The sequence below is a fragment of the Leopardus geoffroyi genome, chromosome A1, assembly GCF_018350155.1.
Source record: "Leopardus geoffroyi isolate Oge1 chromosome A1, O.geoffroyi_Oge1_pat1.0, whole genome shotgun sequence".
NCBI lineage: Eukaryota > Metazoa > Chordata > Mammalia > Carnivora > Felidae > Leopardus > Leopardus geoffroyi.
The window spans coordinates 36,554,224-36,567,679 of record NC_059326.1 but is presented as its reverse complement, the minus strand read 5'-3'; the positions used below and the strand labels follow the sequence as shown (position 1 = coordinate 36,567,679).

Sequence of the window (13,456 nt, the reverse complement as noted above, 5' to 3'; positions counted from 1 at the left end):
GTATCATAAAATAGGAAAATCTTCAAATGTTACTAGGTTCCTTGGCTCATTCCAGGTAACAGGCAAGATTTGGGGCAGCACAAGAACATCAATTTTAGATCAAAGAGTAATTATATTTATGTGCTTTATAATTCATTCATTCCACAATCATTTGTTATAATGTTTTTGCATGTACACATCCTGAGCTTCTGTGTTAGAGGAGGCTCAGATCTGTCACCTATTAGATCTGTAATCATAAAATAAATTATTTAACAGTTCTTTAAGTGCATTTCCTGATCTATATGGACATAATACTCCCTTATAAGACTGTTAGGAGGATTACATGGTTTCCTGATGCAAGGGTCCAGCACAGTATCTACAGACTGCTCAACAAATATTCATGGAATTAAACAAAGGCACAAACAATTCTGACCTCAAGAAGCTTATAATCTATTAAAGGAGATAAGTAAACATAATTCTAGTGCAAGGTAAAAAGTAATATACTTAACACAAATAAAACGTTCCAAGAATTCAATAAAGGACCAACTACTTCACTTGGCAAAGAAGCAAGCATTTGATCTGGGTCTAAAAGCATGGGACAATTTGGCCATTCAGGGATCAGGAGAAAGAGAACAAGATGAATGATATAAATGTGGAAAAAAATTTTACCCCCGAAAGTATAACTAAGGAAAGCATAGAGAAGCAAAGAAAGAGTAAGTGGTTCCATTTGGTTAGAATAAAATCCATGTAAAATAATATAGGAAGTTAAAAAGGTAAACTGAAACTAGGGCTAGACTATAAATAGCCTTGAATGCCAAATTAAGACATTTGAAATAAAAGCAGGGTATGACATGTTCTGAGTGATACTGAAGGAAAATAGTCTTGCAGAAGTAAATAAAATAAATTAGAAGATGGAGGAAGGATATGTGGAGATACCATTGAAAAGGCTACTGCAGTAGTCCAGGTGTGAGATGCAAAAGATGTAAACTAAAATAATCAAGTTGTGAATATTCTAAAAATTAAGAAATAAACTGAAAATAAAAAGACAAACTATTGCAAAAGCGATGGAACTGGAGAGCAAAGGGAAGGATAGAAGATCTGACAGCAGTGGATCAACAGAATTGGTTGCTGGAAGCAAACTAGAGACACAACCCTTAGATAACCTATGACTAGAAGGATGAAGATATCGTTAACATAAATGGGAAAAACACCAACTAATGTGCCTAGGAAAACAAATACAGTAAGAATCTCTCCGTTATTGCGACACTCTATACAAACAACTTGTTTTCAGTTGTACATATGCGTTTGTAGCTGAAACAAATAGACATACGTTATATTCATATATATTCACAAATATTTGGTTTTTGCAGAATTACACACAAATACATTACACATAGTTTATAACAGGTATCTTGGGAATTTTGAAAACTTGTCAGTAAAGAATTACTTTTAAAAATATGTAATAAAATGTAGCAAATACCGAAAAATGACATCTACTGAAGACAAACTATGCCAATCAAAGGTAGTTTTCTGTAAAGATCACTGTTTTCCGTTCTATTCAACTCTGACACAAAAGACTAATTTTACTTTTTACTGTGGGAAGATCTTAAAACCCAGAATACATTAAAAAGAGTAGAGTTTTTTAAAGTTCTAGCCATTTTTCTTAGTTTACACTTACTCTCTGTAACTCCCACTTCTCAATAAGGTGTTCTACTTCACCACCAAGAACTGTGGTGTTTGAGTCATTCAATAGCAGGAATCCATTTTTTATATCCACGATGCCTGAGAGCTTCACTTTAGTTCCAGGTGGTGTGTTCAGGCTAAATCAAGGAAAAAAGAAAAAGAGTTAAAATACATTGGCGCTCCTTCCCCAAACTGGAATTCAGTCCTGAACCTGGTCAAGTTCTTCAAAACACACTCATAGAGAAACTTTTTTTCAGGAGACTGGCTACATAGTCTCAAGCACTTAGGATGAATCAGAAAACCATACCGAAATGGCTTAACATTGTTCACATTTTTTAAAGTTCAGGATATTCACCATGTGCTGATAGATGCAACAGCAAAATCAGTGAAAGTGTTGATATCATTGGTCTGTTTTGAAGAAAGATGGTTGTTAGAACAGCTATTAACAAGAAGGAATGCAATATGTCTGTTTTCAAAGCCTCAAAGATCCTATACAGAGTAAGATATTATCTGATAAAAATTATTCTGAGGATCCCAAGCTCTGTCACTCTGTCATCCCAGTAACTTACAGAACAAAGAGTCATGAATAGCCTTGCCTAACCTAACCCTTAAGTAGAGACTTCTGTGGTAGTAAGTATAGTAAACTAAAGACAATATTTATCAGCATAACCGAATACAGTGACACTAAGTGAAGACGTTTTTCCCAACTTCAGGTGAACGACAGATCCAGATTTTCATAATTCTGTATCATCATTTAGGGATTAAAAACAAAGTTCTAAGTACAGGGTGCTGTACTCTTTAAAGAAACTACTATAATTACTGAATTATATCATTTACATAAAACTTATTTTTCAGGGTGCCTGGGTGGCTCAGTCGGTTAAGCATCTGACTTTGGCTCAGGTCATGATCTCACAGTTCACTGGGCTCTGTGCTGACAGCTCAGGGCCTGGAGCCTGCTTTGGATTCTGTGTCTCCCTCTCTTTCTCTGCACCTTCCCTGCTCGTGCTCTGTCTCTTTGTCTCTCTCAAAAATAAACATTAAAAAAAACCAAAAACCACTTATTTTCAAAACCATTTTTAGCCAATAATTTGTTACAAATTGGTAAAATTAGAAAATGTAATGAAAATGTAGAAACATAAATTAGCAGAAAAAAAACTACGTAAGAACTTAAAAAACAACCGGATGCAAATTACAGGGACATTTAAGTTGTGGTACAATAATTTAAAACTAAAAGCTAATTTTAAAACAAATGATAAACTAATTTTTGTATAAAATGACTGTACCTTTCTTAAACTTTCCTTAATAGGTTAAGAGGGAAAAACTGTCAAATTATTTGAAGATGGACTTACAATTTCATTAGGATAAATGATAAAAAGTCCCATTCACCACATTAAATGATAGCTCTAGTCCCAAAAAGGATAAATAGGTGCTAAAATTTTAATATAATTTTTACTACATCACCTTTAAGGCCCTAAGTAACTCTTATTCAGAGAGTACATTTTGGTTTAATTACTATTTTTATTGGCGCCCCAAAGTGCTTTTACTCTCTTTTCAATGCAATTTTTAAAAAAGCAAAACAAGATAAAAAACAAAAACAGTGAGAAGCAGGTGTTTAAAAGTTCAAGCCATTCAGGAGGTAGGATAAAAAAAATTGGAAAAAAAAAAAAAAAAAAAAAGCAAAAAAAAAGCACCCCAGAGAAATGCAATGTCCACTGGAGGAACCTAGTCGGTACCAGATCCCAGTGTACCTTCTCTAGTGAGTTATTCTCCTTTTTTTGAGGTAACCACTAACCACACTTACTTTGAAAAATGTCTTCAAATGTTCACATGTAAGAACAGTTCTGAAGACTGTTGCTTTTACAGCCACAAAAGTAGACATACTACTTCAATGATGGGTCAATGAGCAAGTGGTAGTATTTATTTTCAATTGCCAAACTGCAATAAATTCAACAAAAGACAGAGGGCAACATAAGGGACCCTTCTCTCTGGATAATCTTGTGTCTTCATTTACCTCAGAGAAATACACAGCAGTAAAATCAGAGAAGGAGCCATTACATGGCAAGTCTTCCTGAGTCATCTGTGAACTCCCTTGTAGGGAGTCTGACTGCATTTGTCAAAAGAAGAGAGGCTGTCTTTCTCCAGAGAAACAGGAACCCTCCTACTCTTCAAAATGACAACGTAATCACAAAATCAATAAAACCCAATTTATATATGAAAATCAATATTTCAGACAAACATGTATCTTCTAAGGAAGGAACTTCCTTTACCAGAGGCAGATACAGATTGAAGGGGGGGGAAAAAGAAGAGAAATTAATGAGCATGGCATAGAAGGCCTCCACCTATCACATTTCTGCCTACATACTACCATCTCAAATCATGTAAGTTCTTCCAAATGGAACTTTTCACTCATTTGTTTTCAGGACACCATGTCTGTACATGTGCTATTCCCCCTCTCACCTCTCTCAAAACACCTATTCATATTTTAAGTCTCATTTCTGGCTCCCCCAAGTAGTGTTAAATTTCTATACTCCTACCTTTCAGTTGATATATACTTATTATAACTTGCCTGCCTATGTGCCTACCTCTTTAGCAGAGGAGCTACTGGAGGCAAAATCTAAACTTTTTTTTTTTTTTTTTTTACCTTTGTACCTCCACTCATTTAGGAGAGGAGTATGGTCTAGGAGTTTACATTAAGTGAAAAAGCTCACAAGACCCAGAACAGCAAACATGAGCATATAAAATGACATAGTAAATGCCCAATGAAAACTGCCACCTCATAAAATTGCTCAAAGTGAACTAATGGGGACACTGAAGATAAAGTCCTTCTCAGTGCTTTTATCCATTCCAACAAGTATGACTCTAAAAGCCTTTCATAGAAACATGAGCAGAACAGTGAAACTGGACTCCCAACTCCCAACCCTCACAAAAATTAACTCGAAATGCACCAAAGACTTAAACATGAAACCTGCTACCATAAAGCTCCTAGAAGAAAACGCAAGGAAGAAGCTTATCAGTAATGGTCTTGGCAATGATTTTTTTGGAGAGGACACCCAAAGCAGAAAAACAAAAGCAAAAATCAACAAATGGGTTTGATAACTCAAAAGCTTCTACACAGCAAAAAAACAACAAAATGAAAAGACAACATACAGAATCGGAGATAATTTTTGCAAACTATATATTGGATGAGGGGTTAATATCCAAAATATATGAAGAATTCTGTCAACATAATAAAAAACAATCTGGTTAAAAAATGAGAAGAACAGACATTTTTCCAAAGAGGACATCAAAATGACCAATAGTCATGTAAAACATGCTCAACATTACTATTCATCAGGGAAATGCCAATCAAAACCACAAAGAGGTATCACCTCACACTTTTTAGAATGGTTATCATCAAGAACACAAAAGACAACAGATGTTAGCGAGGATGTGGTGAAAAGCGAACTTTTATACATTGTTGGTAGAAATGTAAATTGGTCCAACCACTATGGAAAACAATATGGAGATTCCTCAAAAATTAAATTAGATCTACCATACAATCCAGCCATCCCACCTTTGGGTATACACCCGAAGGGAATGAAAACAGGATTTCGACTACAAATATGTACTCCCATGTCTATTGCAACATTATCCACAATCTGGAAACAACTAAAATGAATGGATAATAAAGATGTGGTACATATACACAATGGAATATTATTCAGCATGAGAAAGGAGAATATTCTTCTATTTGCAACAACATGAATGGACCTTGGACATATTATGCTAAGCAAGATAATTCAGACAGAGAAAGACTGTGTATCGTTTACATGTAGAACCCAAATAAGTTATACCTGTAAGAAGAGAATAAAATAGTGGCCACCAGGGAATGGCAGAGAGGGATAAGATTAATGGTATTTAAGGGCACAAACTTGTAATGAGTAGTATATAAGCCACAGAAATCTGATACACAGTATAATGAACACAGACAATAGTATTATACTATAATTATGTATTGTAATAAATTCTGTTATGTTAGCAATCATAATATACAAGTGTATCAAAGTAACATGCTGTACAATTAAACTTACACAATGTTATACATCAACTTTATTCAAATAAAAATAAAAACGGGGCGCCTGGGTGGCGCAGTCGGTTAAGCGTCCGACTTCAGCCAGGTCACGATCTCGCGGTCCGTGAGTTCGAGCCCCGCGTCGGGCTCTGGGCTGATGGCTCAGAGCCTGGAGCCTGTTTCCGATTCTGTGTCTCCCTCTCTCTCTGCCCCTCCCCCGTTCATGCTCTGTTTCTCTCTGTCCCAAAAATAAATAAACGTTGAAAAAAAAAAAATAAAAAAAAATAAAAATAATAAAAATAAAAAAAATAAAAATAAAAACTTCTCATAAAAATAGCCAAAAGAGGGATTTGGAAAATTGTTCCTTATGAAGTTCCTTCTCCTCTCAGATAGTGGAGTGGCACATCTCTCTAGCTTCAATCATTTCCTAAGAAAGTTCATTCATCTATAAAACTTTTCTAGGGTGATGGACACAGCTGTCAAAGAAGAAGCAGTAATACGTTCAAAGAAATTCTGTTCATTCTTAGAGATTTTTGAATGACCTAAAATTTACTGAAAAAAACTCTCCATACAAAAACAACTTAATTTGTTTTTATAATTAACATTTAAGGAAGGAGGAAGTAAATCCATTCCTATTTTCCTATACAGATAAAGCAGAAATACAAACACTCGTTAATATCTTCTGAAAAATTGTAACATGAACTTAAGAGTTCATTTCTTCTTTCCAAAATTTGTAAAACAAAATCCATTTTGAATAGCACCTTCAAACACTGTGAGAAATATACAAAATAAAGTTTCACCTTATTTTGGACATAAAACTAAATTCAACAGCGGTGCAACTTATATGACCATCAGTCATCTGCAAACGCAGCATTCTTGGTGCAGCCTGAGATTCCTCGTTGTCCTTTGGTGCAGAAACATTGCGAATTTTTTGAATTTGCAAAACACATGGACCTTCAAGCTGTCAAAACACAAAGGAATAAATATCACTTTCTAGCCATGGCTTTGTTTTTCATTTATTGTGTTTCTCTTTTCCTTTATCATTTATAATAATTTCAGTTAAATAAGGTCAAAAGTGAAACTATATTACATACATCAGAGTTTGGGGGAGACCCTTCAGAAGGGTCTCCTGAATTCACTAATTCTGAATTCATTTTCGGAAAGTAATGAGAACACTTTAGGAAAACAAAGTTGTGTTTCTGGATTAAAGGTGTTTAGTGTTAATAGGTGTTTTTAGTGTTATGTGCTCTAAATTATTCACATACACCTCCCCCCATCTCCTCCCATGTACATTAAGGGACAATCTGAAATTAAAGCACTTGGTAATTTTTTAAGGGACATGACTTTACAGCACCAGTTGGAAGGAATGTTTACTGTTTAAAAACATCAGGTTTAAAGTACACCCTCTTCTGGCATTAATGAAGAATACAACATTCCAAAATTTAAACCATATAAAGTTCAAGAAGTGTAGGCTATACCTGACTTATTTTTGCATTACCTTTTAAAGTATATTTAAATCTAATGCCTGGCCACATTTCAAACACAAAAATAAAACTGATCGACTAACTGCTATTGAAAATTTTATATAATAAAATACTTATGAAATAATTGGGAAATGATGGTAAAATCTGTTTACATGCCTGAAAAATAACTTTACCATAAAGTGTTATTTTCCACATTATAAAATATTATACCATCAAGCAGTATCATACCTACAAATGGAAAAAAAGGCTACTTTTTTGTTACATAGTCTTTTAAGTAAAATCTTTCTGTGCACATTAATTTAATTTATATTTTCTGCAAAGAAAATGTGAAATGATTGACATTTACACTTAATTTCTCAAGTAAGCATGTCCCAAGTTAACAAATTTCTGCTTCATATTTACCAGTATTTTGCCTACAGAGGAATAATTTTGATATAAATTTAGTCCTAAAGAATATAATTAGAGACAAGAGACTAAAATTTCATCCAATTTTCAGTTATAAAAAATTCCAAGTTAAAACAAGTCCAAAACCCTTAACAAGTACAGATAAGCTGCTAATTCAGGATGAACTTTTTCTTCTGCTTTGTTAATGCCATTAAAATAAGGACATTTAAATTAAGCCATAGGCAGATTACTGTTATTATAACGTTTATCATTCTCTTTATTTTACTACTCTCAGTATTTTTTGCTTAGACATTGACATATATGTAGCTTGTGCTGTCCAATATGGTCCACCAACCACATGCAGCTATTTAAATTTATATTTAAATTAATGAAAATTAAAAGAAATTTAAAATTAATTCTTGAGTCACATTAGCCATATTTCAAATGTTCTATACATGGACAACACAGATATAAAGTATCCATATCACTACAAAAAGTTCTGTTGGACGATCAGAGATGATTTAGATTTAGGTGTTCCAAAGTGAGACTTATGCATCCAAGGGAGAGCATATCCATTGAACTGTGAGAGTAAAACATTTGCTTCTATATAATTCTTAGTAAGAAAGAAATGGAACTTTCCTAGTATTTTTTATCCAGCCTGACAAGGGCACCCTGACTCAGTCCATATGACATACAGATCACAATGCATCTTTATGGAACTGGGCAGTTCTACATCCCATGAGGGTTGAGAGAACACCTTTGCTTATTTTGTTTGTTTTCAATGTGTTGTAATAAACTGCCTCTTATTTGTATGCAGTTAAATGGATATATAGCTTATATTGCTCGCTTTTAACCTCTAATACTCACAAAACAGACAAGTAGCTTTAAGATTCCACCAAAGAAACAAAAATTGAAGATAATGCCAATGACACAAAAATTGGGTGGGAAAATGACCATTTTGTTGATCTCATACATCCTAGCTGACCATGGGAACAAAAAGCTGGGGAATAATCGGAATTAACACCTGTCCCCAACTCCTAATATTTCCTAGCAAGCAACAAGCTTACTTATTTGTAAAAAAAATTTTATGTTTGTTTATTTTTGAGAGAGAGAGAGACAGAACATGAGTGGGAAGGGCAGTGAGAGCCGGAGACACAGAATCAGAAGTGAGCCTCAGGCTCTGAACTGTCAGCAAAGAGCCCGACACCCAGCTCAAACGCATGAGCCATGAGATTACGACCTGACCCCAAGTTGGATGTTTAACCGACTGAGCCACCCAGGCGCCCCAAGTTTACTTATTTAATTACTCCAATTCCTGGCCTCTCTGGCCCTTTCAGTGGGTTGAATAGTGGCCCCTCCAAAACATAAATCTACCAGAACCTGTAAATGTAACCTTATTTGGGAAAAAGGCCTTTGCAAGCATAACTGAGGTCAGGATCTAAAGATGAGACCATCCAGGGGTGCCTGGGTGTCTCAGTCGGTTAAGTGTCCGACTTCGGCTCAGGTCATGATGTCACGGTTCGTGAGTTCGAGCCCCATGTCAGGCTCTGTACTGACAGCTCAGAACGAGGAGCCTGCTTTGGATTGTGTGTCTCCCTCTCTCTCTGCCCCTCCCCCACTCGTGCTCTTTCTCTCTCAAAAATAAATAAACATTAAAAAAAAAAATTTAAAGATCAGACCATCCAGAATTAGGATGGGCTGGAAATCCAGTGATGAGTGTCCTCACAAGATAAGAGGAAATAAACACACAGTATAAATACACACAGTATAAATACACACAGAAAGATGCGCGGTGTAAAGGCCATGTGGAGATGGAAGGAAAAACTGGAGGTTCACATCTATAAGGCAAGGAATGCCAAAGACTGCCCACAGCTACCAGTAGCTAGGAGAGAGGCATGAAACAGATTTTCCCTTGGAGCTTCCAAAGGAACCAAAGTTGCTGACACTCTGATTTTAGACTTCTGGCCAACAGAACCATGAGAGAATACATGTCTGTGTTTCAGGTCACCAGGTTTGTGGTAATTTTTATAGGAACCTTAGAAAACTAATACACCCCTAATGGAATGACTGACTTATCTGACCGGGAAGAAGATACTGTATATACTGGGCTCATCGTCAACTTTCTTTTTCTTGGGATCTAGTTAGGAGTCCGGAGGTGGGAAGTATTTACTCAGCATCTTCACTGGATTGGCACTATCATAAAGGAGTATTTAAGTCCTCCTGGTTTGTGGTTCAGTTAATAGGCCCATTCGGGTCTTCCACTAAAACCACAACTTTCGAAGTAATTTTTATCAATTATAAAGTTGATATTTTGACCCACATCTCTCACTCTTTACTTCTCGATTGATTCAAAAGCTAAGTGGAAAAGGAGGTACTATTTATCAGACTCCTCTTAGAATCTCCTAAATTATACAGTCTTGTGATAATCACTTCTCAATGTGAATCATCAAGCCTTAATATCAGTGATTACATAATTCAGAAAGATTCTATAAGGAAGCCAGCAGATAAAGATTCTTTTTCATTATTATGTTCACAATATTCAGTTTACTATACTCTGTAGCAGACAAAATACAGAAGTATGGGATCTAAATAAAACACAAATAGGAGAATAAAATGCTATATATAGTTCTAAGTTTATAAATCCTAACTTTAAACCCTGAAACTGAAATCATCTAAAGGCATCCACAAAACTGAATGAGATTTAGCCTCAGAATCTGTGTCCAACTAGTGTCAAGGGCAACTCTAAAGCGAAAAAAGAAAAAAAAATATATAAATTTTAAATGAAAGTAATAAAAAACAAAGATTAATCTTTGCCCAAGATTCCTTTAATATCCGGTTTTCTCTTTTGCCTAAGTAATAAGGAACAAGTAAAAGAAATGACTGTGAAAAGTTTAAATAGGTAAAAAGAATTCATCATTGTCTCTCTAGGTAAAGATTTCTAATCATAATAAATGATATCAAGTATCTGCCAGAAATATTATCTGAGGCCCCCAAAAGTTCACCCAGGCTTCATTCCTTTCTCTTTCTAAAAAGATGGACACCTCTGTAATCTGAACTCCTGACCAGTCATTTAAACTGATACGGAATACCAGATTTAAATGACTCCATCAGTTTACTGATCATAGTCAATAGCACTCTTGTTTATCAGTCTCTCTAAAGGCTGGATGACATGGAACGAGTTATCTACAGTCTGATCACACCTGGAAAAACTGCTGAAACTGTAATTTTTTTAGGACTCTAGAAACCATTTAAGTTTGGACAGTTTATTTTACTTACTGTGAAATATCTGGTAGCCATTTCTTTTTATAATCTTATCAATTTCCTTGAGAAATAAATTTGCTCCATCAAAACCTAACAACGTTAGCATCGCATTATTGCAAAGTGAGTTAAAATTAACAGAATAAAGACAGTTCCATCCTCCAGAGTCCTTTTAAGTACTTAAAATCATAATTCATTTCATTTTTTATCACTACTTCCAAAGTTTCAATAAGATTTTCTAGGGGTCATTTTTTTCCCCCCTTCACTTTTATCTAGAGAAGTTTTTGGCTAGACTACTCACATCTCTACCTTAGGGTCCAAGCAACTGGGCAAATTATTCCAGAAAGCTGCCTTGAAAGAAGAAATAGTGGTTCTGCTTTACCTTCTTTAAAAGCCTGAAGGACAGGCTTTAAATAGCATTTATGATGCTCTCTTTCTTAACCTACTTCTTTGCCTTAAAATCATTAATATCTTAATACCATTTCAACAAAATTTATTTTAATAAACACAAGGGTAGGGCAGGAAAAGAGCACAGGGGATAAAAGTATTATTTGTCACACTCGGTACCATTATAAGGATAATATCAGACTCAAGAAACTATAGTGAAAGACAACTTTTTATAATGTTAGAAATTTTAGAACATTCCTCACACCATCCATTCAGGCATGTATGGTAAGTTTCAATTTGGAGGGCATTTTCCTCCAGAGAATATCTATGTTTGCTTCTGGTAGTAATGGCATTGCAGCTGAGAGAGCCTCAACTCCAGGCTAGTGAAAACGTAGCAAAATTAACCTTAGCCAAAACCTCAACTCACTGTAAATTAGTAGTACCCCCACTAGCTCCACATGTCCCTTCTAGAAGAAAGCACTGCTGATTCAGGTGCCCAGGATTCCCATATAAAAAGATCAAGAAACATGAAGTCACAAGAAAATATCAAGAGACTCACAAAGAAACAAGCCACAAAGCATGAGAATCATAAAAAAATAATAATAATAAAGAAACAAATTTAAGTTTCTAAGGCCTGGAGAATTTGGAATTAATCAAAAACAGACTATAAAATAATAAGCCTGTCTAGAAAATTTACACAGAGTTGTGAACCTAACAACTAGGGAATAAACATTCTTCTCAAGCAAACATACAATATTCACAAATACATATCAAGCTATAATATAAGCCTCTAGGAAATTTCAAATATAGCTCTCAGTTCAAGTTCTCTGATCACAATATAACTAAATGAGAAATCAGTAACAAAAAGAAAGACAAGGACTCCTGGATGGCTCCATTGATTAAGCATCTAACTCTTGATTTTGGCTCAGGTCATGATTTCAGGGTTTGTATGATTCAGCCCTGCACTGGGCTCCACGTTGACAGTGTGGAGTCTGCTTAGGATTCTCTCTCTCCTCTCTCTGCCCCTCCTCCCATCCCCCTCTCAAAATAAATAAATAAACTTAAAAAAAAAGACAAATGATAATATTTTATGATTAAAACAGGCAAAGAATATATCTTAATATAAACTGAAAAATGTTTAGAACTGAATGATTATGAAAATAACACGTATAAAACCTCTGGGATGTAGTTAAGGCAGTGAGGGGAGAAAAAATTAATAGCTTACATTAGAAAAGAGAGAAGAAAGTGAGCTAAACTAACAAGCTATGAAAAAGAACAACAGAATGAGCTCTACCAAGGTAGAAGAAGATAATAAAGAGAAACTAATGAAATAGCAAACAAAAATACAAGGTTAGCAAAAACTAATGAAACTACTACTTAGCAAGACTGATCAAGAAGCAGAGAGTAAAGATTCAAATCAATGATTTAAGAAAAAATAATATAAACATCAATATACTTTCATTAGCAGTGAAAAAATAAAACTATGCATAGCAATCTAAATGTGCATCAATTTGTGAATGAAAAGAATAAAAGTGGTCTATCCATACAATGGGATACTATTCAGCAATAAACAGGAACAAACTATTGACACATTAACCTCAAAAACATATTAAGTGAAAGAAGCCAGGTACAAGAGAGTACGAGTGGTGTGATTCCACTCATGTGAAATGTCAACAAAAGGCAAATTTATAAAGAAAACAAAAAAATAGAGAGAGATATAGTATTAAGAACATTAAGTACAAGGTAGCAGAATTTAAAGTCAGTGTACAATTATCAAAGAGAAAAAAAGTAATCTTTAAAAAAAACCACTTTATACCAATAAAAATAAAATACTCCAGGAATAAAGCTTACAAATGATACAAGACCTGTATACTTTTAATAAATTATAAAACTATGGAGAAGCTAAGTAAGTGAAGAGATACATCTAGGAATGTGCTAGAGGCAGCTTGTCCCAGTTTACAAGAGCCTTTGATGCACATTTCTTCCCAATTCCGGCATCAATGGTTTCATGGTGTAGCTTATAACCAGCCATGATAGTAACATGTTTGCTACAAAAAATAGCAAATGCTACAGATCAGGGCTTTTTTCTTCTCTTGACAGAGGCAACTTATAAACCCTTCACTGGTAATATAATACCATAAAGATGTCAACTGTCTTTAAAAGCTCATCTGCAAGGGCAATTCAATTTCAATCAAAACCCCAACATACTTTAAGAAACTTGATCATTTGA

At 34.7% G+C, this 13,456-nt stretch overlaps 1 protein-coding gene across 6 annotated transcripts in view; it reads right to left on the bottom strand.

Annotated features, from left to right (window-relative positions):
• The window catches only part of TDRD3 (tudor domain containing 3), a 162,051-nt gene that overhangs the window by 77,251 nt on the left and 71,344 nt on the right, over positions 1–13,456 (bottom strand). For all 6 annotated transcript variants that reach the window (XM_045478475.1, XM_045478466.1, XM_045478488.1 and 3 more), the window contains 2 exons: positions 6,514–6,674; positions 1,658–1,799 (listed from right to left, as the gene is read on the bottom strand). In XM_045478475.1, coding sequence (XP_045334431.1) covers positions 1,658–1,799; positions 6,514–6,674 — 303 coding nt within the window. The remainder of the gene's footprint in view (positions 1–1,657; positions 1,800–6,513; positions 6,675–13,456) is intronic.